This window comes from Populus trichocarpa, chromosome 8 (assembly GCF_000002775.5).
Source record: "Populus trichocarpa isolate Nisqually-1 chromosome 8, P.trichocarpa_v4.1, whole genome shotgun sequence".
NCBI lineage: Eukaryota > Viridiplantae > Streptophyta > Magnoliopsida > Malpighiales > Salicaceae > Populus > Populus trichocarpa.
In genome coordinates, this window is record NC_037292.2 from 6,272,631 (window position 1) to 6,298,231 (window position 25,601).

At 31.3% G+C, this 25,601-nt stretch overlaps 1 protein-coding gene and 1 long non-coding RNA gene across 6 annotated transcripts in view; both read left to right on the top strand.

The window, feature by feature from the left end:
• Window positions 1–3,989: 3,989 nt before the first annotated feature.
• On the top strand, window positions 3,990–4,655 carry LOC112328375 (uncharacterized). Its single transcript, XR_002983199.2, has 2 exons — window positions 3,990–4,134; window positions 4,367–4,655. It is a non-coding gene; the product is annotated as an uncharacterized LOC112328375 (long non-coding RNA).
• Window positions 4,656–14,965: 10,310 nt separating this feature from the next.
• Window positions 14,966–25,601, top strand: part of LOC7498234 (uncharacterized) — a 35,067-nt gene continuing 24,431 nt past the window's right edge. For 3 of the 5 annotated variants that reach the window (XR_008059961.1, XR_008059960.1, XM_052455371.1), the window contains exons 1-22: window positions 14,966–15,185; window positions 15,639–15,720; window positions 15,910–16,013; window positions 16,652–16,747; window positions 16,857–16,904; window positions 17,395–17,442; window positions 17,808–17,911; window positions 18,084–18,201; window positions 19,287–19,388; window positions 19,485–19,685; window positions 19,995–20,152; window positions 20,363–20,521; window positions 20,713–20,805; window positions 20,986–21,337; window positions 21,622–21,735; window positions 22,434–22,529; window positions 22,607–22,674; window positions 23,587–23,707; window positions 23,782–24,003; window positions 24,265–24,492; window positions 24,573–24,682; window positions 24,961–25,057. Coding sequence is in view for 1 of the 5 variants with exons in the window: in XM_052455371.1 (XP_052311331.1) it covers window positions 15,171–15,185; window positions 15,639–15,720; window positions 15,910–16,013; window positions 16,652–16,747; window positions 16,857–16,904; window positions 17,395–17,442; window positions 17,808–17,911; window positions 18,084–18,201; window positions 19,287–19,388; window positions 19,485–19,685; window positions 19,995–20,152; window positions 20,363–20,521; window positions 20,713–20,805; window positions 20,986–21,337; window positions 21,622–21,735; window positions 22,434–22,529; window positions 22,607–22,674; window positions 23,587–23,707; window positions 23,782–24,003; window positions 24,265–24,492; window positions 24,573–24,682; window positions 24,961–25,057 (2,736 nt within the window). In the remaining 4 variants the exon portion in view is untranslated. The remainder of the gene's footprint in view (window positions 15,186–15,638; window positions 15,721–15,909; window positions 16,014–16,651; window positions 16,748–16,856; window positions 16,905–17,394; window positions 17,443–17,807; window positions 17,912–18,083; window positions 18,202–19,286; window positions 19,389–19,484; window positions 19,686–19,994; window positions 20,153–20,362; window positions 20,522–20,712; window positions 20,806–20,985; window positions 21,338–21,621; window positions 21,736–22,433; window positions 22,530–22,606; window positions 22,675–23,586; window positions 23,708–23,781; window positions 24,004–24,264; window positions 24,493–24,572; window positions 24,683–24,960; window positions 25,058–25,601) is intronic. The other 2 variants (XR_008059962.1, XR_008059963.1) reach the window with 1 other exon arrangement.

A 25,601-nucleotide genomic window follows, 5' to 3' on the forward strand; every position in this document is an offset into this window, starting at 1 on the left:
GGGGCAAATAAATTTTTTTCAACCTGTCGTTGAGGATTTAAATCCGAGACAGTCTATCTGAGAGTTTTAATGAGATGTTGGCAAAAATAGCATTACATTCTTCCAAAGTTTAAAGAATAATAGGTTTGTGACACGCGACACTTTGAATCAAAAGCCATCGGTGATGTGTTTTTTTTCTTTTTTTCTTTTCTGTAATGAAAGGTTATTTATGAAGCAACAATGCAATTCACAGTTCAATTAGGATCGCGATTCACGAGTTGGTTTTTTTTCCTCACTGGTCAGCTTACATATGCATTGAATGTGTGTTATTTGCACTGTATGAACATATATATATATATATATATATGAAACACCCAAATAATAAATGAATCATATATCGCAGCAGGTATTAAATATTAATAATTTAAAAAATATCACACCTTTAATGTATAATCCTGGAAAAAAAACATTTCAAAGTATAGAGACATGTTTTATTTTCTTGACTAGAGATTAATTATCACTTGTTAGTTTATTCTGTATTGCGATTTTCTTTGTTCAACTTTTAGACAATGATTGCTTTCAATGAAACCAAGCTTTACCTCCATGATGTTGCCTTTTGTGATTTTCCATGATGATGATGGTATGTTTTCCGTTGATTAGCTTTTGGTTCATATTCACGGAGCAATTCTGAATCTCTGATTAATCAAATCATAAGATTCTTAATTTAATTATACTGTTTCCCTCGTACGAGAACAAAATTAATATGGTAATACCACGAGCAGTGGGAAAATTATTACAAATTTTTGTCATGACATTGACTTGACATATTCGAAGTTTAAAAAAAAATTAGAGTCTGTGAAATAAAGTAATCGATGTCCTCTTTTATTTATCAAATTTTATCTTATGTCTTGAAATCTCTAGCAATGTAGTAGTTTTCTTTCCTTTTGTTCTTGGTTTAATCGAGCGTGATAATTACTTTGAAGTGATCTTGCAAAACATTAGCCCACGGCAACTTTTTTTTTTTAAAAAAAACATTTTTATAAAACAATATTTTTTTCCCTAATTTTTTTTATTGTTTTAATGTATTTATATCAAAAAAAAAATATTATTTCAATGACCAATAAAAAAATAATTATTATAACATTAACAAACAAATTTGTATTTAAAAAAAAAAAACAGCGATGTGGTAATTGCTTGGATCACTTAACAAACAAATTCACGCCCATGCTTGTTATGGACGGATTAAAAATAAATATAACATGATTGATGTCATAGCTCATAATAAACAAAATTGCAGTTGTATACTTTGCTCAATCCTACGTTAATTTTTCTAACTAGTGTTTTTATTTTTCATTTCCATTCATTTTTTTCTTTCTAAAGCTGATAAATTATTTTGAGCGAAAAGATGAATTATTTTGGGCGAAAAAATCTCTCATGCCTGACTTGCATCTGTTACTGTCATCTGCCACACGCATGTTAAAGCTAACATGTTAGAAAAACAAATAAATACAGTTCTCCTTGATGAGCCCTTCCTCTGTGCGAGGTGGAAGGAGTAGATGTGTAGTATAGTTGATGGCATGTCGGGACTGGAGAAAATGTATCTCTGATCGTGAGTTCAAAGAAACTTGCATCCCTCAACAGTAAAAGTGCCTGTGATTCTGTTTCTGGTACAAAACTTGCGCCGATAAAGATGTAGTGAGAGGCAAAATAAGGAGATGGCTGTTGTAGTTATAAAAAGAAAAAAGATAGTTGCTGTGCTTAAAGCGTGTGTGGAATTGTAGTGTATATTAATTTTTATAGTGTTTTTTTAAAAAATATATATTAAAATAATATTTTTTTATTTTTAATATTAATATATCAAAATTAAAAAAACATTAAAAATAATAACTTAAAATTAAAAATTTTAAAAAACACGATCCGGACACTCAAAGAAACACTGCCTCGATCCTGGTAAGAACAAAATTGTGGGGGCTCAGATAGAATGGTTGCCAAACGAATCGTGATAATTTTATTTTTATGAAGAGACTTTTATAAAGGCAATAACCTGTACAAGTAACAAACTCACCCAGCAAATACCAGTAAATACATTAGCAAGCTTACCTGAATATTTATGTTAATATATAAAAACAAACAAACTCACCCAGCAAACACGGAAAAAAATGGACAGATCCTATATTATTTATTAAATGATATATATTAAAAGAGCTTAGTTTTTTTACTCTAACAATAAACATTAGAGTTTGGCTTTTCACAGTATTAATTAACAGTAAAAAGCCAAAAAAAATTGCTTTGATTTTCAAAATTTTCTTAGTTTTTTTTTTAATTTTATCACGAATTTATTAGATATTAAATTTTATAATTTATTTCTTTTTACTTTTTATAGAGTTATTCTAGACTCATAACTAGGATTGCAAGTTTTGAGAATTAGCCATATTGACTAGAATTATTTTTTTATCATATTTTTTTTTCAACTTCATTCTTCTACATTGGGTTGGTTGAGAATTGAGATTCAAAAGTGTTTTTTGATTTTTTTATAGAGGATTATCATGGTCTCGTGACTTGGCTTGCGAATTTTACAAGTTAGTTATGTTTACTTTTTTCCTATTTTTTTTAATTTGTTATTTTTCAATTTTATAATTAAGTATTGGGTTGGTGGAGAATTAAACTTTATATTTTTTTTATTTCTTGGTTTACTGACCCGGTTTGACCCGAGTCTTTTTTATTTTATTTTTTATTTTTTTTCAATTTTATCTTTTAGCATTGGTTTGAGTGTGAATTAAGCTTTGTATTTTTATTTTTTTGTTTTTGCTTTCTATGGCGTTATCAATGTCTTGTGACCCGAGTCGCAGGTTAGGCCGGTTGACTCTATATTTTTTTTTTTCTAGTTATTTTTTTTTTAATTTCATCATTCAATGTTGGTTTTATTGAGAATTAAGCTCTATAATTTATTTCAGTTTGTGTTTTACGAGGCTATCCCAGTTTCATAACCAGATTCATGGGTTTGGTCAGTTGATTTTAATGGTTTTTTGTGTTTATTTTTTAATTAATTTTTTTAATTTCATTCATCAATACTAAATTGATTGAAAATGAAATTTTATAATTTGTTTCGATTCGCTTTCTACAAGGCTAATTCATACTCATGATCCATGTTTGACAAGTTAATTCGGGTTGACTTGGTTCATTATTTTAGTTGAATTTTATTTATATTTCATCCTTCAACGCTATGGTAGTTGAGATTTTGGTTTAGTAATTTCTTTTTTATTTATTTGATGGGTTATTAGATTTTCATGATCTTGATAGCATATTTGGCGGATTAAACCATATTGATATGAGTCAATTTAATATGTTTTTCTTTCGATACTTGAAAAAATATGTTACTTTAATTTTTTTTCAAGTTACACCATATTTTGACTGGTTATTCAGGTTATTTTTAGATATGACGAGTTAACCGAGTCAATAAATCAATTCTCATATAATTAAAAAAAATTTATTTAAAAAACACATTAATAATATTTGAAAAAATTTTTGTATTTTTTTTAAAAAAAACTGATCTAACCTAGTGGAGACAATAATCTATTGCATACTAAACGGCTACTTATTTCCGGGTCCTGCCCATCTTCCAGTTTTCAAAGTTCCAACATAAAAGTTTTTTTAAAAAAAGGAAAAAAAACATTTCACATGCAGCTGACAATCTGATGATTTTGCTGAAATTCAAAGTGACACGTCGGGATGCGAAAGATTGGAGAAGAGATAAGTGTCGGGCAGGAACTTAGGGGTATGTGTGTCACGGGTGATTGGCAGAAGATTATGGCACATACGTCATTGTAATTCAAAGGCGTTTTATAAAAATTTTGAGATTTTTTTTAGTTTTAAAATATTTTTTTAGTTTTAAAATTATTTTGATGTTTTAATATAAAAATTTAAAAAAATATTATTTTAAAATAAAAAATATTTTAAAAAATAACTTTTATTATAATCTCAGAACCGAAACTTATACACTGATTAGATCCTCGATGCAGGTTCTTAGATACCAAGTCCCACGTTTAGAAGACAGCAAAACAAGTTCACAATGGAGACATGGCATCAAACAGAATCTAGGTGATGATGAAAGTCATTAGGAGACATTCGTTGAGGCCTGTACCCAGTTTGATTAAGGTATTATTTAGTGTGGTTGTTGAACTATCGTTTTGTTTATTTTATTTTTTATTTTTTAAATTATTATAATGTTAAAAATATTTTTAAAAAATAAAATAAAATAAAATAATTATTTTAATATGTTTAGAAAAGCATTCTCTATAAGTCAAAAACACCCCCCTAATCCTTGAATTTTTAAATCTGATTTGTTCTGTTATTGACTTTTGTTACATGATCATCCTCTCTTGTGAAGGGAATCAACGAGGACAGGTCAGCAGTGTCCTAAAATCTTTCTACGTGGCTGTATGCTAGGGTCTTTAATTTTTCATATCCACGTCCGTTTTCTTGGAAATCCAGATCAAGAATTGGAAACTTTTAAGAAAATTCAACCATGGAACTAAACTTTCCGGGGAAATTAATACACTGTAAATAGAACAACAATTTTCTACTTACTTTTAACGTGGCAATCCTGCACACTTCGATGTAATTGTTTCCAGAACATTCCAATGAAATGTCATGGATACGAGACCTGTCACGGTGTCTGCATTTATCTTTATTATATTATTATTATACTCACTTCAATCTAAGATGAAATGATGATTTTACTTTTTAGGAGGCAAAGTAGCATACATTGGGTATAGAGATACGATGATATTTTTCGTAAAACACATAAGTTATCATTTAATGGGTTAGATGGTAATTTTGTTTTTCCCCCCGCAAAATTACTTAATTGCTCTTATAAGATAAAAAATCAATTTGATCAATGGCTTATTGAGTCTTTGACTTTATTTTTAAACAAATTACTTTATTGCTATTATAAATTAAAAATAATTATTTTTGACTCGGGGCTCTTTTATCATTTATACGTGATCATTAAGTAGTTATTTGATGTTATTGGGATAGTAGAGTAATTTGATAAATATAAAAAATTAAAAGATAATTAGATGAATAGTGTTAGTCTCCTTCAGACGTCATGTACAGCGTTGTCTAATGGCCAAAACCATAATTTCAGAGCAGCTTCCGAGACGTTTCGACGTCCCCTCCATAGATCAACAACATGTGTAGCATTATAGTGGCCAGTGGGGCGCGTGTAGTCTTTTGTTTTATTTTTTTCCCCTCTCACTTACTTGATTTTATTGCCGGAAAAAAAAATCAAATCAACTCATAAAGTTTGTTTTGCTTAAGATTTCATCCATATTCTTTGTTGTAGTTTTAAAATTTTAAATACTTTATGAAATTAATGAGGTTTTCAATTTTGTTCTCTGTTCTCTTAGTTGTAATCTTTTTAATTTATCATAGTTTGTTAAATTAAGAATTGTTTTCAATTTCATCCATAGTTGATATTTTTATCTATTAGATTTGATTTATATTCTTTTTATTTACCTTTTTTTTTTATTTCATATGATTTTGACAATTGTTCTGTTTTTTTTTCAATTTCATTATTCTTTAGATTTTTTCATGGGAAATCTAATCCTTTTTTCATTGTTGTATTTTTTGGACCTTGCAAAATATTTATTTAGATTGATTTTTTATCATTATTATTATTTCGTTTTCCAACAATTAATAGCCGAGTGTTTAACTTCTTAGTTGGGTCCGAGTCTAAATTTAATAGTTTGCGAGTTTAAGAGATTGACTTTAATTTGCGAAGTTGACATAGGTTTCTTTAGGGGTTTTTTGAGTTTTTTTCCATCCTCCAGCATTTTGTTATTTTATAATTCACTTTCTATGGTATTTTCTAGTCGTTATGAAAATAACACAGGTTGTCTTTGTTTTTTTTTCTTGTCCTTATTAAATTTAGCTTTTCTAAAGGAATTTTATTTTTAAATTGAATTAAATTGATTGATTTCATCATTCAACTTTTAATTTTTTAGGTATTGAGCTCCTAGGTTGAGTCCGGGTTAAGAATTTAACGAATTGCGGATTTGAAAATTTATCCCGGATTTACAAGGTTAACCGAGACTTGCTTGGTTTTTTTTTTTAGCCTTTTTTTTCACATTTCATTTTCTAACATTCTATTTTGCTCTCTTTCTATATGATTTATCTTTCTTTTTAAAATAACAAGGGCTACTTTGAGTTTTTTTTTTTTTTGTTTGTTAGATTTCACTTCTTTAAAATGGATTTTATTTTTTAATTAATTTAAATTTATTGATTTCATCACATCTGATTTGAGGTAGTACCGGAAGGAGTTTTGTTTTGTTTTTTTTTTGAAAAAATAATATTCTTTTTTTTTAACATTTTATTTATACAGAGTTATTCTGGTATCATGCCTCGAATTATGGATTCACCAGGTTTACCATATTTGACTTGTGTTTTTTTTTACTGTCTTTTGTTTTATTTTTTATCTCGAGTTAATAACCAACATCTTATATTTTTGTTGAAAAAATAAATTTACATTTTCTTGGTATTTTTTTATAATAAAAAATGATAGGCCTGGAATGTATCGCGTGTCATCTATTTAATATACCCTGTATCTAATATTGGACGAAGCATATCAAGCACATTTAATGGGCAATTTAATTTCAAAAATTAAAAAAAAAAACATGGATCACTACATGAAAGAATCAATTAAACTACGTAGTCAACCATATCAGGAATAAATCGAGCATGCACACTGTTCAACCAAGGTAAATTTAAGCATCTTTATAATATTTTTCTAATTAATTATATGATGTCACATTTTTGTTTCACTTGGGTTAAAAAATAGAGGCCTGAAAGTGGTTGTGCGTAAAATAAATCCATTATAAGATTCCATAAATCCACCTCCTTCTTCCATCTACGTGACTCAGAGTAGAGCAATTTCTATAGATACCTGGATGCATTATAATCTAGAGTGTTTCAAGTTGTCGACTATTAATTATTTTTATTTACTATGTCATCGTAATTTATCTCGATAACTTAAATCAATTATTTTGTAATTATGCTAATTACCAACAATATACCATAACTACGAGTTAAAAGACACGATATTATATTAGATTATGTAACAACAGGTAACAACAAATCCTCAGGTAGATTCATCAATTGCTTTGTGAGAAATTATTTTAACTTTTCATGACTTAACCAATTGATTTATAATTATATTGATTACCGATTATTAAGTATAGTTTTATTAACAAAATATCTTGTCACCTCAAAGAAGAAAAGAGTCCGTGAATTTCGTTTTTTTTAAAAAAAACAATTTACAAACGTAAAAATTATCCACTTCGTAGATTTAAAGATAAGATAATCATAATTACTTAAAAACCAAAATACGTGGGGTGAATACTTGCAGACAACAATGTTCACCTTAACACAAGTGTTAAACACAGTGGATAACTCTATTTATTTTTAAAAAATTTATTTTCATCCTCAACTTTTTATTCTAAACGATATAATTTTAATTGAAAACCAATTAATTTAGACTTTTTAGGTAATGGTGAAACTGGAATGATAGGGACCAAAATTTAAAAGACATTGAACATGGGGATGTGCCAAAAATTTTGAGAAAAAATACATTTTGATATTTTAATTTTAAAAATAACATGAATTATATGATTTTGGTGTCTCAATTCTTTTAAATTTAATTTTGGTATAGATGTTTATTTTTTTTAGTTCCTAGTTAAAAGAGGAGAGAGGTCACTAGATCTTGACAGTAAAGAGAGAAAAATATCGTTGACACTAATTTATGCCACAAAAAATTATCTATATTTGTGTTAAATAATTTCATTTGATGAAAAAATTTCATATTAAATGTTTTTTTTCTTACTTTTAAAGTTCATGAAAAACATATACAAGCTCGGTTTGATTTTTTTGGATTAATTTTGATTTTTGGGATGGTTTTATAGTTTTTTAGGTTGTTGATAGGTTTATCATAGCTTTTAAAATATTTTGAGTAAAAAATAAGTTGAATAATATTTTTTTTGGTAAAAAAAACACAAGCTCTGATTTTATGAACATCTTAGTTACTGGAATCTAGGTAAATCATGCTATGCATCATCTAATTTTTTTCAAAACATTTGGGGCAAACTACATATTATCCACCCTAGTTGCAATTAAAAAATTAAGGGACTAGTTGAACGAGTCCTGATGAAATGGGCCATGTAAGCGAGCCAGGCTTGCCAAGCCTCAACAACGCTTGACTTTTGTTTTTTTTTTCTAAATTATTTTTTATATGGTTATTTTTTAAAATTAATGCTTTTTTACGTGCTTTTAAAAGAATATTTTCATATAATATTTTTAATACATGCAACTTTTCATAATGTTTTTTCTCTCTTTTATTTTATTTAGTGAATTTAACCTGTGTATCAATTTCTATTATCGTTTGCTCAAATAAAATAATTATTTTAATAAAAAAATTAACAAACACAATCAGACAAATGTCTTTACTTGCGATATTAAATATATTGTTCTATATTTGTTTTTTATTTTTTTTATTTTTTAGTTATCATTTATAGTTTTTTTATTTATTAACACAAATAATTATTGATTTATTTTATGATACATATACATGATTTATTTTTTTATTATTAAAAACCACGTTGAAAAAATATGTATATATAATTTTTTTATTTTTAAAAAATATTTGAAGCGCGGCAGGGTCAAGTATGGGTTATAATTAATGCATGTTCACGTGACTATAACAATCACAGCCGATTAGTGAGCCGTTTCGCTTTTGAATTTTAAACAGGGATTCTGTGGCCCACGGTGTGAGCCGTGAGGGGTCATCTAACCCTCTGGGTATTCTACTACGATGAAGGAAAGCAAATTTGCAGAGAGTACCGAGTACATGTGCACCTCAAAATGGCCACAGATGCACTACTGTACACGAGTGAAAACAACACGCACGCCAAAAAGGCACGAGTGCTCAATTGTAAATTTGTAATGCCTGACCACGATAAAGACGGGTTAATTGTACCATGGAATGGAGGTCTTCATTTATAAAATTGTTTTTTTTTTCAAAATTATTTTTTAAAATGATTTTTTTTACTTTAAATTAATTTTTGTTATGTTTTGATATACTTATAATTTTTAAAAAATAAAAAAATATCATTTTAATACATTTCCAAATCAAAAGTATTTTAAAAAATAATTATTTCCACACTTCCAAACACTCTATGGTATATCCCCTAGCCTTCTACGGTATGCAGACTAACTAGCTACAACGAACAGAAGCATTATTCAGCTAACCAACTTCTAAAATCTAAACAATATCCTTGATTTGATCAAGAGAAGAATTGCTATAATTCATCACAGCTGCTAGGCTTGTTTACTAACCCCTGATTCACGATGGGTATTGAATGATAACCCTAATGTGGTAAATGGGCCTCCATGTATAAAATCTTAAGACGGGTTTGATTAGTGGGCCAGCTGCATAAATGTTCCTTTTAGGTACCGTACCAGCATGGATAAATGTCCTCCCACCTGGGATGAGGAAGGACAGCATAAGTTCGAGGCTTGACAATACTACGACATGGTTTGCTCTGGCATTTATTCGTTCTTATTCCAACATTCGATGTCTACGTCTGCTCGAGCCCAAATTTCTTCGAAGCTGATTCTTTAGGTCCACTAGTGCCAGATAGCTCAAACTGAAATGTGGTTGAAAAATAGAAAAAATTAATGCATGGCATCGAATAAAATATTGATAATTTACCAGGAAGCAGTCAATGCCACAGTTTGAAAGCCAATCTCGGTTTGGTATATCAGCCTGTGGTTTTTGTGGCTGGGGCTACTTGTGGTCGGTGCAGTGGTAAATTATAATTGTAAAAAATGTTTTGATAGTTTACTTTCAAATGTTTTATGTCGGCTAGTGTACGTAAAGGCCAAAAAAAAAAAAAAACATTTTGTGACTTCCTGTGTTTTGGCTCTCCGATGGATTTCTGAGCACTTGCTTTTGAAAGAAAAAAAATATTAAACATGGTTTTTCGTTACCTTATGGAAAAAATTCAAAAACTCAAATATACATTCACCCCGCCAAAAAAAATAAAAATAAAATCTGAGCACTTATTTAAAAAAAAACAAACAAACATGGCTTTCTGTTACCTTATTGAAAAAATTCAAAAACTTTTTTAAAAATATATATTTTCAACCCCCCGTTTGATATTTGAGACAAAAAAAAATTGTTTTTAAAAGTATTTTTTAATTTAAAATATATTAAAATAATATTTTTTATTTTAAAAAATTATTTTTAACACCGTATATCAAAATAACTTTAAAATTAAAAAAAAATCAAAAAATCAAAACTTTATAAAAAGGTGGTTGCAACACTCGGCCAACAACCCCCTGAAAAACCAACTTTTATGCAAGGTTTGATTGCTGTCCTTGTATAAAAGTGATGAAGATATTCAAGATAAAAATATGTTTGATTGAGAAGATAAATAGAAATGCATGAAAATATATTTTTTTAAAATAAATTTGAAGTAAATTTATGTATTTTTCAAAATAAATGGTATATAAAAGACATGTTTTTAAATATATTATTTTTTATCCTTAAAATATCATTGTGACAAACTTTAAACTCCAAGAATGTTCAACTAAGATATGTAGAGATACAAGTTATTATTATCATAATTTTAAAATCAAATTCGGAGATCAATTTGAGGCAAAGTTTGGGTCACAAGTCGGGTTGACCCGGGTCAGTGTGAGAATAAAAGTGGTTATGCTCGTAATTTCAAAACTTGATTCGAGGGTCGATCCGCAGTAAGGTCAAAGTCACGAGTAGAGTTGACCATTGACTTGAGTCAACACAAGGACGATAGTGGTTATTAACATAGTTTTAAAATCCGACTCGAGGGTTAATCTGAAGTAAAGCGGGGGTCACATGTTAGAGAGTCAACATAAAATAAAAGTTGTTATTATCATAGTTTAAAAACTTAATTCAGGGTTCAACCTGAGGCAAACCCTGGGTCACAAATCATGAGGGTCAACCCGGGTTAATCCGAGTCATTGAAAAGATAAAAATTATTATTATCATAATTTTAAAACTCGAACTGAGGGGTCAACATGGGTTTACCCAAGTCATTGTATGGATAAAAATAGTTATTACCACAATTTTAAAATCTGACTCGTGAATAGACCCGAGACAAGATTCAAGTCTCGGGTTGGGAGGGTCAACCCATCAATTTAGTCATGGTTTTGCAACTAAGATTATTATAATACTGTTAATTTTAACACTTGCTCTAATCTAAGTAAAAAATATATATGTGTTTAGTTATTTTATAAAATATATAAGTTTGACAATAATACATATTAATGATATAATATTTTTTTTATATTTTTTTTATTTTGTCTGTCACAACTAAATAAAATATAAAAATAATTATTTTATCTCGTATATCATTAGTAAATATAATTTTATCTTTATCTTATTTTTTTAATTTGTTTTTTCTATCTGTCTTTTATATTTCGGTATAATAACTAAATACTACCTTGAAGAACATAAAAGGATATTAAATGCTCCATTTCCATATTCGAAGAATAAATAACTCCGACGCAGTAACAGTGACTGCCATGGACATTGTTTTATTTTTTTAACCATAAAAAATTGGTTTCTTTTTTTTTAGAATAAATAACTCCAACGCAGTAACACTGACTGCCATGGACATTGTTTTATTTTTTTAACCATAAAAAATTGATTTCTTTTTTTTTTTATTTGAAAAGCAGCGGTATAACAACACAAAAGGATATGGTTGAATGCTGTTGATACCTGTTTTTTATAAAAACAGTATGATCCTGGGCTGGTTGATTTCGTTTATTTTGATATCCTCTCATATTTAAGCTTTATATTGTAATCTAAAACAATGTTATAAAACCCAGTTTGATATAACATATTAATTAGATGATATATTAATCCAGGACTTAATTACAACCGAGTTTTATATTAAATTAAATGAAAGTTAAAATAATCAAACTTGAATAACTTAGTGGTCAATTTATAACTTGATTATAACGGATTATACTTGATTTTGTTTTTTTTTAAATAATATTACTTAACTTTAAAAAAACATGTTTGTATTGACTAGTTAAACTTTAATTGACCTATTTAACCTCAACTTAAGACCTGGGTTGAATAATGAACCGAATGGATCTCACAACTACAATTTATAAAGATGAAAGCATAAAAAAAATTGCTGACTCATTGGTGTTTTTTTAGTGTATTTTTATTTTAAAAATAATGGGCATTACAAAAAATGTTTTGCCTTTTTTTTCCATCAAAAGTATAAGCATTTTTTTAATTACAATGTTTTTTTTTAAATGTCCTGGATCTTGCTTTTTATAAAAAAACAAAAAAAAAACCTTCAAGGTAAACAAAACCTTAACTGAGCCTTTTTTAAACAAATAAGATAAAAAGATGAAAACAGTTGTGTTAAAAATACCTCAATATCAAACATGATAAAGCATTGATGATTTATTTATATAAAAGCCTCCGAGTATTGCAAGCTAGTACAGGTGTATGTTTACAAAGGATGAACAAAACCCTAAAACTTTTTTACATGCTCCATCAAACGTGATTAAAAAAAAACCATTCATTATCTTCATGTATTTTTTATATGCGTGTGTGTGTCTATTTATTCAATTAAAAATTATTAAATTAAGTAGTTAAATGACAAATCATTTAAGCACTTCTGTGAGCTAAGATGGCAACTGATTTTTTATTATTAATTTACCTTCTTGGATTGTAATCTTAAAAGAAGCTTGGAGAAAATAATTTCATGACAAAATTGGATCAGGATGTTCATCATCTAAAATTTTAGAGAGTATCTGGGAGTATGATTGTAATTACTTTTTAAAATGTTTTTTAATTAGAAAAATATTAAAATAATATATTTTTATTTTTTTAAAATTATTGTTAACATCAGTGCATAAAAATAACCTAACACCAAAAAAATATTAATTTGGAGCAAATAAAAAAATAAAAATAAAAATAAATTTTTTCAAAAGCACTTTTGAAACGCAAAAACAAATAAGGTCAAATATAGAAAACTTAATTAAAAAACGGATTGGAGAAGATTCTGACGTATAATAGTGATAACTGGATTTTTTCGCTCATGCCACGGGATAGATCAATTTTCTTATAATATAAAAAAAATATTCAAATGGTGATAATTCGAGTGAATCCAAATTAACTTGACTCACCAGCGATCCAAGATAGCCTCAAAGGAATGAAAGAGAAAGAAAAAAAGAGAAAGTTCAAGGCTTAATAGCCTAGTGTTAAATAATGAAATTAACAAAAAAACTAAAGTTAAATCTAGCTAATATTCAAAACCAGCAAGTCTAGCCATAAGATTGAGATGACCATGCAAAATATCAAAAAAAATCTTGAACAAAATTCCTAACCATCAAACAAATAAAAATAAAACAAATAATAATCAAAATAACGAGAGCCAAACTTGATATAAAAACTAATGAAAAAAATAATAAGGGACTCAATTGAAAAATAAAATAAAAAATGGATAAAAAAGAGCAATTAAAATAACAAGAATCAATTTGGATTAAAAAACAAATGAAATAAAATGCCAACGGATAAAATTGAAAGAAAAAAACAAATTAAAAGAAGGATTTAAAAAGAAGAAATAAAAAAACAGGGACTAAATATAGAAAACAAGAGATAAATGAAATAAAACGTTGAAAGACAAAATTAAAAGAAAAAAACCAATAAAATAATAAAAAAAACAGCAATCATGAGAATGAGTATCATATTTGATATATAAACAAAACAAAATCTAATGTAAATGAATGAAACTAATATATATATAAAAGAATAAAAAAAGACCAAACAAAAGAAAAAGAATCATAATTTAATCTTTTTTCTCTATTAATTTTTTTTTTATCAAAACAATATTATTTTTGCTTTTTAATTGGAAAAAAAATCAAGCAATTAGTTAGGGGAAAATCATGTTAATACCTGTTGGATTTTTTACCATTATTTTTCTATCAAAATAATATCATTTTTACTTCATGCACAATAAAAAAATCCGATTGACCCTCGCAACTCCGATCATTCGACCCAACTCATGACATGATATATGTTGATTATTGGGTCGGGTTTTAAAAGCATGATAAAAAAAATATACACCAAATATGATATGAAAAATCAATGAAATTAAATAACGAGAGGTGAAATTGCCAAAAAAAAACACAATTAATTAAGTAGAGAACTCAAGATAAAAGGAATTGTAATCATAAGAATTATGATTAAATTCAATAAAAAAAATTAAAATCAAATGATCATAGATAAAATTAAAAAAAAAGGAGGAGAAAAATTATCGCAGGAGTTATATCGTGCTCTTGAGCCGACATGTGCTGACCTATCATGTAAAGGAAGGCACCCCACTTTGGATGTCGTCTTTAGAGGTGACCAACATGTATTGGGAGATGACGACGCCTCTCACATGCTTGGGTGTACTCTATACTTGCTAACTATTTTTTTATTTATAAAAAACTTACCTCACACGACAATTGTGAAAAACCTAACAATACACCTTTACATTAGACAAAAAAAGAAAAAAATTGATCCCAAGAATTAACGAGGTAATTGGATTGGACAACAAATGTAAAAATTCAAAAAAGCTCATAAATATTAGCTATGTTTTTATTTTTTCAAGAACATAAAAAGTAATTACAATGTACAATAAAAATTGGAAATATAAAATTACGTGTTTGTTTAACTATTTAATTTTTTAAAAAAGACATCACTTATTTTACACTGCACAATATATAAGTAAAACACTAATTCATTTTAGTTTTATTTGTAATAATAACAATAATAACAAAGCAAAAAAACACGCAGTTATTACTTTTTACGCGTCGAATATTTGCATAATGAACCGAGAAAGAGACACCTATAAATTATTTCCCTGTCCTCCATCCTTCTCATTTCGCAACCTTCTTCTAACCGTTCGTTTCTCCTGTTCAGCTGTTCTCTCTCCCTGTAGAGATCAAAATCGATATTAGGGTTTCTCCAACCCTCAAAAAAATTTCGAAATCTACACTCATAACTCACCTGCATCTTCAATGCCGATCACTCCACCTCGATCATCTCCAACCTGTTAAAAAATTCGCTTCTAACCTGATCACTCGCCATGTTCGAAGCTCACGTATGTTACTTCTCTCCTCTCTCTGTTTTGTTCTTTTTTAATCGCAACTTTGGTTTATTTTTACAAAATCAGGGAGTAGATAAGTAAGTTTAGTGTGTACACTGAAATTTGGCGAGGATGATCAATATATTTTAGTGTGATGTTTTGCGTGTTTAAATTACGGTCGAGTAAAATTAGGAATTGATTTTTATGATGATTACAAGTGACTAGGAATTTAACTAACATTTCAGTATTTTGTAACATTGTTAGGGCATTGTTAGCGGTTTTCCTGAATTTTACGTTAATGAACATTCCACGTTTGTAACATGCTTGGTTAGATAATCTCTTGATATACTGAAACAGCAGCGGTTAGTTTAAATTACCGTTTTGGTGTTTGAAGGAGAAAATACTCTTTAATTACGTTGTTTATCCGCAAGTATGCTTCAAGTAGGCTACATTTTTTTTTGTTTGCAGGTTTTGCATTTGCTTCGAAGATACCTGGGCGAATATGTCCACGGGCTGTCAGTGGAGGCTTTAAGAATAAGTGTCTGGAAAGGTTTGTCCTCAAATCTCTGTGATTTGTGAACTTGCTGATCTTAGGCACTCAGTTCCTAATTCTTCTAGTTAATAAGCCAGTGAAATGACCGCTGGATGCAAAATTGTCTTGTTGGAAATTATGTTTTTGTTTTCCTATCATTTATTTATTTTTCGTTATTTTTCTGATTAGCTCCCTCTATTTTTGCAGGCGATGTTGTCCTCAAAGATTTGAATTTGAAGGCTGACGCACTAAATTCACTAAAACTTCCAGTCACTGTCAAAGCTGGTTTTGTTGGTACTATTACATTAAAGGTAGCTAATGTTGTCACCTACAGCCAGCTGGCTGAATTCTTAGGATTTTCATTTGCTCATGGTTTGTATAGTTTAGGATTGCATAACAACAATTTTTTTTTGTTTCTGGGGAGGACCTGTAGCTATCAAGCAGTCAAGAAATATGTAGAAAGTAAATCTGTGATCAATATTTTCATGTGAAGGCCCTTGTTGTTTGCGTGTTAAAAGGGTGGTCACATAGAACTAAGTTCAAATCCTGCCAATCAGAGCAAAGGAGTAAAGTGAAAAATGGCGCTTAAGATTTCTAGTTGGTTGTCATTGTGACTTGCTTCATGACCTGCTAAGCTGGCTGATGGCTTTGAACGGTTAAATTCGACTGTTGTGGAAAGGAAATCAATGTTTGGAACCAAGTAGGAATTTTATGAATGTTCGAATGATGAGGGAACTAGTTCGGGATTGAGGCGGAATGGCACAAAAGGATCATTATAGCCGAGCCAAACTAGTTTGTGATAGAACTTATTTGTTTAATGATGAGGGAAATACAACTTGTATTTGATTATGTTTCTACTTTTCTTATAGCTTCTCCATTCCAAATGATACTCATGTCCTAATTCTCTGGTTTTCATTCTTTACTCCCTTTTACTGTTCTTAACTTACAGGTTCCCTGGAAAAGTTTAGGAAAAGAACCTGTGGTTGTTCTTGTCGATCGCGTTTTCATTCTTGCTCATCCTGCCCCTGATAGCCGGACTCTCAAGGTAGAACGCTCTTTTGTCGACCTGAATAATTATTTTTATTGGATTATTTGACCATGATCTTTCTTTTCCACTTTGGTTCTTATCTTTTCTTGCTTGACTATTCATGTAGGAGGACGACCGGAGAAAACTTTTTGAAACCAAACTTCAACAAATTGAGGTGGAAGCTCATATATGTGGCATTCATACATATGTTCTCCTGTGCACTAATTGTGCCTCTTAATTTGGCCTACTTTCTGTTTCATGATGCATTTAAGCATTTAACTGCATTATGGGTGTATTGAATGCTACTCTCTCGACAACATGGTTTCTCATGCGAGATTTATTCATCCATCAGACTGGCAGCCCCTTTTGATCCATGATTCACCATAACTTTACCCCAAAGTTTTTCACACTGCCCTTCCATTACACCACTAGATAATTACCATGTTGTTTTTTTTTTTAATGATTTGTCTTCATAAAAGTGTTCCAGACACATTAATTACCTGTGTTTTTGCTCATCTCTGTGCATGAGATGCCTAAATTGCTTTTAAAATGTCAACTGTTTCTGTTTTAATGTTGTTCAAATGCACTTGATTTACATTGCATAAAGGGAGAAAACTTGGCTCTAACAAACTTGCTAATTAAAATTTTCTTCTCTCCCTGTGCAGGAAGCAGAATCTGCAACTCTTGAAGCAACTAGATCAAAGCTGGGAAGTGTATGGACTGCAGCTTTCTGCTCTCTGTTTTCATTGTGATTTAGTTGCTTGCTCCGTAAACCTTTCTATATACTGGATTAGGCTTGCTAAAGCTTTTAGCAATCTTTATTCAAATCATATGCTCATGGGTTGTGAAAAGCTTTATTTTTATTGATATTTGGAGGCAATTTGTCCCCTGCTAGTATTTTTAGACTGGCTGTTTGAACAGTTCAGGCTTTGAAGGGTAGAGAAAAAAAACTCTCTATTTCTGTTGGTATTTATTTGAAATGGACACGCATAAAGCATGTGCATGCTTTGTATTATCAAAAAAATGTGGTGACTTCAGAATGGCAAGGAAATTTGATTGACATCTGATTCTTTTGCAGCCTCCTCCAGGAAATTCATGGCTGGGCTCTCTGATTGCCACTATTATTGGAAATCTTAAAATTTCAATTAGCAATGTGCATATCAGATACGAGGATTCAGTCAGGTTGGCTGAGAATTTTATTATTGATTTCTTTTATCTGTATTTATATACTATTCCACACACTAATTTAGTTTCTCATGTCACAATTCCATGAATAAGTTCATGTTTTCTACTTTTCTGTTGTCCATTACGGGTGCCCCTTGTTTATTTAAGCTACTAACTAATGATTTTGCAGTCATCCTGGGCATCCATTTTCTTGTGGTGTTACCCTAGCGAAGCTGGCAGCTGTCACAACAGATGAGCAGGGTATTGAAACATTTGATATCAGTGGTGCTTTGGATCGATTACGGAAGGTTAGCATGTCTTTTTACTTATTGTGATCTTTTGCTGAAATGGATGTTTGAAAACAGTGCATAGCATTTGAACCTTTTATGCAGTGAGAATAATTAGATATAATATTACCTCTTTTGGAATGCTATGACTACATATGTATGTATTTACAGAATTTGCCTAATCCAAGTTTTGCACTCTCTTTTGTTGCTGATATGTCTTCTGTTAGGCAACAGATATAAAGAGAGGATTTACGTAAGCACCCAACCAGTTATCTCAGGTTTTTGTTGAACCTGTTTCGAGGTTAAAATTAGAGGTTCTAGTGCATGGTACTGGTATGTCTATTGTTAGGCAGCAGCGGATAGAAACAGATGATTTATGCAACCATCAAACCACTTCTCTGAATGTTTTGATTGAACATGTTTTAAGATTAACATTAGAGCTAGATTGTAATAAGAGCGGTTGTTAAGGGGGTAAAAACTCATGTTCGAGGATTGTAGCAAATTAAAAGGTCTATATTGTTAGTGGCTGGAGAAAGACCCTTTTAAGAATTGGCAGTGGTAAGGGGGAGAGGGAAAAATATATATTTTTAAGTTGTGCCTTTAGACGTAAAAAAGTAGAAAGAAGTAACGAATTATAACAAAATTCTTAGTGGTGTACTTTAACCTTCATCCCTTGCCCCTTAAGTGCTGGGAGTTGTTAATCCTGTGAATTCTCTTCCTTCCCTTAAAGGAACCATTCAAGGAAAGACAGGACGATCCAGCTCTTTCCTCTCAAATCAAGCGTACTATTACTTGAGTCTAGTTGTGCAGTATCCTTTGGTGATGTGATAGGAAAGAATTTATCATTCAAAATGATGGTGGTTCCTCTACATAATGGGACAACCTGACTATTATGATCACTATTGAAGTTGATTTAATAGGCCTTTTGATCTGTATTCCTATGTTCTTTGCTTTTCATTTATTATTTTTATCTTATAAAGCTTGCATCTCTTTGGACGGTGATCAAAATAATTCCTTTGCTTTTATTTATCAAGTTTGTCTTATGATGCTAGTGGTATTTACATGACCTTCAAATTATTTTGGCCAACACTTGTTTGCTTTAACAGTCATTACAACTTGAGAGGCTTGCTGTGTATCATGATTCTGATAACCTCCCTTGGAAGAAAGACAAAAAGTGGGAAGATTTAAGTCCTGAGGAATGGGTTGAGGTTGGTAGCTGTTTATGGAATTGTTAATCTCAATTATCAAGTAGTTACTTATCAAAATTTTGTTCTTCTCTTTGATGATTTTGGCTGATCCCTAAGATATTTGAAGATGGTGTAAATGAACCCTCTACTGGTCATGGTATGGTGTCTAAATGGGCTATGAATCGTAACTACTTGGTGTCACCAATCAATGGAGCCCTTAAATATCATCGTCTTGGAAAACAAGAAAGAAGTGATCCAGAGATTCCATTTGAGAAGGCTTCTCTTGTCCTAAGTGATGTCTCATTAACAATTACAGAGGTACTGCAAATTTTGTTTCCTATTGCTTATATTCTGCTTTATCTCATCAGCATACTCCACTGTGCTTTCTGTTGTGGAGAATTGGAGGATATTGCTATTCTCTTTCATTTTTCCTTGGTAGGTTGGAGGGGGGGGGGGGTATGGGGGATAAAAGCGTTTTTATTTAATTTAGTTCATTCCAGCCCAATGCCCTAGGGTTCTCGCACTGCTTGCCACCAATAAAACACAATCTAGTGAATTTCTCAAGCATCTCTTTTGTTTTCTTGGCTTTGAGTTCTCAAGTCAGGTACAACTCGGTTTTTCTCACAGGTGCAATATCATGATTGGATAAAACTTTTGGAAGCTGTTTCAAGATACAAGACATATGTTGAAATTTCCCATTTAAGACCTAAGATACCTGTCTCTGACAATCCTTGTCTGTGGTGGCGATATGCTGCTCAAGCTGTTCTGCAGCAGCGAAAAATGTGGTACTGACATGTTATTATCCAGGCTTTTTCCAGGCTTTTCTGTTCATTTGGTATTTTAATAAGAGGATCGAATTGAAAATATGTTTAAATGTTAGATATTCTTATTCTATTTGCTGTATCATATGTAGACAAAAGCTGTGCATTTATCATTCTAGTTAACATGCTCTATTCCTGAAATTGAAACTTACTAGATGATTTTCCATACTTTAGCTACCGATTCTCATGGGACCGCATTCAGCATCTCTGTCAGCTTCGTCGCCATTATGTTCAATTGTATGCTGCCATGCTGCAACAATCATCAAATGCTAGCACCTCGGAACTTAGAGAAATGGAGAAAGATCTTGATTCTAAAGTTATTCTCTTGTGGAGGTATACAGAACTTGTTTATTGGTTATTAAAAAAAAAATTGTTTGCTAATGCTTCAAATATTTAGTATTGCACATTTTATATTAAGTTTTACAGGCTTGAGGCTCCTTTTACTGAATGCTGATAGTATTTGAAAATGCAATTCATATTTTTGGTTTACTTGGTTTGTGTATCCATCTATGTGCATTATTTAGGTTACTTGCACATGCCAAGGCTGAATCATTGAAAACAAAGGAAGCTGCTGAGCAGAGGAGGCTAAAAAAGAAAGGCTGGTTTTCATTTGGATGGTTGGTGGCAACTCTATTTTCACATCCTGTTCCTTGAAATAAATTACTTTGCTTTTGGTTGTTTTTTCTGTTTATCTACTGTTATTTTGTGTTCAACCATCTGTATTAATGAAACTTGCATTTGCTTATGGTTCCTGTTTCTGTGTGTTTGCCTTTATTTTGATTTACCCTTTGTCTCAGGCGTACGAATTCTGAAGATGCCTCTGATGGGGATGCTTCTGAAGCATCCCAGTTAAGAGAAGAAAAGCTGACTCAAGAGGAATGGCTTGCAATTAATAAATTGCTTAGTTACCAGTCAGACGAAGAGTTAATGCCACATTCAGGAAAGGACATGCAGAATATGATTCGGTATTTAGTGACTGTGTCTGTTAAGCAGGCTGCTGCCAGGATAATTGACATAAATCAGACTGAGATTGTCTGTGGTAGATTTGAGCAGCTTCAAGTCTCAACCAAATTGAAAAATCGCTCTACCCACTGTGACGTGTCCCTAAAATTATATGGTTTATCTGCACCAGAAGGTTCACTTGCACAGGTTTGTTCGCTATGGTGCAAGATTTGAGATAGTATGTGGTAAATTTTTGAGTTCATGATTAAGTGCTGATATGAAAGTAAATTGTAGAGCCTCATTTCAATATTGATCAATGTTTTTAGTTTTTGAAATCTTTTTGAATGAAATTTCTCATTTTAGTTGTCTGACTTGTGTTTATGGATTTTTATTCTGATTTTATTTGGAGTAAGGCTGTTGCTGCGACTAAAGTTGCTGTGACTAAAGGTTGATTTTTTCTCTCTAATTGCATTTTGCATTTTTTTTTCCAGAGCGTTTCCAGTGAACAGAAGGTGAATGCATTATCTGCCAGTTTTGTACATTCCCCAGTGGGGGAGAATGTTGACTGGAGGTTGTCAGCCACAATTTCGCCTTGCCATGTTACGGTAATTTTGTAGTGTTTTGAGAGAGATGGGGAAGGAGGGTCACTTTTGCTTGCAGCATTTGCATGTAGTTGTTACTTATATCACTGGCTGTGCCTATAAAGAGTGGCTTCCAGTTTATGTTGGTTTTTCAATTTGTTTTTGATCAACTATAAACATGCATTTCTTCAAGGAATAGAGAGGTGGTAGAGGCCTCCAATCTTGTCAATTACATTTGGAGATGTTCAGAATGCTTCTTCATGATTATTCCCCCGTCTTATCCAACTTGTAACTTACATGTAAATTTTTTAGTTAATTATATGGATACACTTACCTGACAAGTTGCTCTTTCAAGGACTTCCAATGGATGTTCTTGGCAAAAGAACGTATTGAATTGATTTTTGATGTTTAAGAAAGTAGTGGATACTGTTTTCTTTAAAATTTATAAATTATATGGATACACTTACCTGGCAAGTTGCGCATTCAAGGACTTCCAATGGATGTTTTTGGCAACAGAATGGATTGAATTGATTTTTAAAGAAAGTAATGGATACTCTTTTCTTGGTTGAGTTGGATGTCTCAGTGTCCTTTGGCACGAGATTTGATATGCTTGTGGTGGCATTTTACTATTTGCTTACTTGCTCATATTTTTTCTCCTCCTTTTCCCCTTCCAATATTCACTGCGCATGCCATACAAAGCTTCATTTCTTATTTGGTTGCAGGTTTTAATGGAAAGTTTTGATCGCTTTTTTGAGTTTGTGAGGAGAAGTAATGCAGTTAGCCCTACTGTTGCATTAGAAACTGCAAATGCTTTGCAGGTATCTATGTCAATATCTTGAATACGAAACCACATGGTTAGTAAATTAACCCTCTATTCATTCAATGCCACATGCAGATGAAGATTGAGAAAGTGACTCGAAGAGCGCAAGAGCAATTTCAAATGGTATTAGAGGAACAAAGCAGGTCAATTAACGCTCATTTTGTTATTCATTTTTTGTTGCTCCATCTGTTTGTATAATTATTATTTTTGCACATGCTGTTGTTTGGGATTTCAATCCCCATGTATCGAATATTGTGCATATTGTCTATAAATTGGAAGGTTGGTAATGACTTTGAGATCAGTCATTATGGTGTAAAATGTTGAAGAGTCAGCAGATGCATGTAGAACGAGTCTAAGCAGTGGATGTGGATATGGTAGTTTATATACATGGCGACAATATGTTGGTTCTATTAATACTAAGAGGCTGGGCTGCTAAAATTCTCTCATGTGCCAAATAAGTCACTTAAATTTTTTTGTTCCATGATATTGAGTTGAGCTATATTAGGGTATTGTGATGGGGAAAAAGTGTCATGGGTTCGGGTTTAACAAAAAATTGACCTCATTTTATTGGTAAGTTTGTTTTGCTTTTTTTGGAGACAAATTCCTTGTACTTGTTGAAACTAAAAAGGTTTTTCCTATAATATCAGTTAAATAGATATAAAAATAACCTTTTCCGTTGGTTTTCTTAGATTGAAATAACTGAAAAATAGAGAAAGAAGAAGAAGAAAGGATGAAAGAAGAGGAAAGAAGTAGGAATGGGAGAGAAGTGTTGTGTGTCATACTCATGAGACCACACCACACACGTGTATATTTATATAGAGTATGTAAGAAATTACAAAAACACCCTGACAATATTTCCCTTCATTAAATAATTGCTTTCTGCTTGAATGTTACTTGATGCATGTAAGCTTATGGAATGAAGTTGCTTTTGACGGGTTTGTAGAAGCTTAGGCTTCATGTTGTTGCTTTTCATTTTGTCAACCCTATCTTTTATTCAATCTGAGGAGGGAAGCAAATGATAAGTGGTTGATTCATTTATCTTCTTGGTTTTCCAGATTTGCCCTTGACATTGATCTGGATGCTCCAAAAGTTACAGTTCCTATGAGGACAGTCAGTTCTTCCAACTGTGATATGCATTTTCTTTTGGATTTTGGTCACTTCACATTACACACTATGGTATGCTTCTTTTCATGACCTTTTTCAAGCAGTTCTTACCTTGGCTTTGCTTGACATAAATATTAATGTTGCAGGAAACAGAGTCTGATGAAAAGAGGCAGAGTATATATTCTCGTTTCTACATATCTGGCAGAGATATAGCTGCTTTCTTTACGGACTGTGATTCTCACTGCTACAACTCCACAGTGGTTGTGCCAAATCATAATAGCCAGTCACTGACATCCCAGATACCAGAAAAAGTTGACAATTACTTTTCTCTTATTGATAGGTGTGGAATGGCTGTAATTGTTGACCAGGTATAACATTTACTTTTTTCATTACCTGTTATCACGTTTAATGTAAAAGGAGTTGCTCTGGATTTAACCTTAAATGGTCATAGGTGTCGACCATAATACATATTTGCATTTACGTCTATTGCCCAGATATTGCAGATTCATGAAATTGTCAACCTGCTGTTTTAACATACATTAGCTTTCATTTTTTTTGTATTTTGTCGTGGATTGTCCTTGATGTAAAAGCTCTTCTTTTGTTGTTTGTTTACAAACTGTTTATTGAAGATCAAAGCACACCACCCTAGTTATCCTTCAACGCGGATTTCTGTTCAAGTACCAAATCTTGGCATTCACTTTTCACCAGCAAGATACTCTAGACTTATGGAATTGGTGAACATACTGTACAATACAGTTGACAACTATGGTCAGTCTACCGTCGATAATTTTCAAACCCAGATTGCTCCTTGGAGTTCTGCTGATCTTGCTACCGATTCTAGAATCCTTGTTTGGAGGGTATGCCCTTGTGTCTTTCATCTTGCTGGACATAGGGTTCAAGCATTTTAATCATTCATATAACATTTATGTTGGCACAGGGGATTGGCAATTCTGTGGCTCATTGGCAACCCTGTTTTCTTGTGTTATCTGGACTATATCTTTATGTTATGGAATCCCAGAAGTCCCAAAGCTACCAGCGATACTTGAGGTTTGCCTTTTCAATCGTTTCTTTTCTGTTGTTATGGCTTTTTGATTTTTTCTTTGCTAGTAATCTTCTACTGTTAGCACTAATAGTCTTTCCTGAAGTCTTGTTATCATTGATATGTTGTTATCAAGTCTTTGTTTCATCATGTGATGACTTTCTGGTTTGTGATTGTTCTCCTCCTTGAGTTTGTTTAATTGCTGTGTGTTGGTGATACTTTTATTAAAATATATTGCTCTTGGAGCTTGAGGTTCTTCACTTCTATAAAAATTCAATTTCTGCAGCATGGCTGGTAGACAGATAAATGAGGTTCCTCCATCAAGTGTTGGTGGTTCCCAATTCTGTGTTGCTGTGAGTTTCAGGGGAATGGACATTCAGCAAGTAAGTCATGTTTTTCTAAATTAATGCTGTGTTCTGAGATAGCTTCATCCCAATCTTTGTCTAGGTAATTGTTCATTTTTATCCTGTGACAATCATAGTTGTAGATTGATTTTAGTATTGATTGGTTTTCTGAAACAAACATCAGAGCAAAATAATTTGACAGTTGCATGTGGCATGGGACAAGGTGCAAGTCCATGGTCAACCAGAAGAATAAATTTTATCACACACTCAGTATTACGATAGTGGCTCAAACACCCTTTTGATTTTAACCCTAAGAAAGCTAAACATTTCCTATCTCTCTCTCCCATGCACACACCAGCACTGACATGCATGTGCAGACACCCTCATACCCATGTTTAATTGAAAATTTGTGAATTCTGGTCAATAGAAGAGGAATAAACCTGATCTCTTAAATTTCAACTTGCATATGAAGATTATGATAGTGGCTCAAGCCCTGCCTTTGTTCTAGCCCCATTAAAGCCAAAGTCATTCCCTTTGTATCTCTCACACACGTGAATAGATTTGCTCTTGAAATGAAAAATTT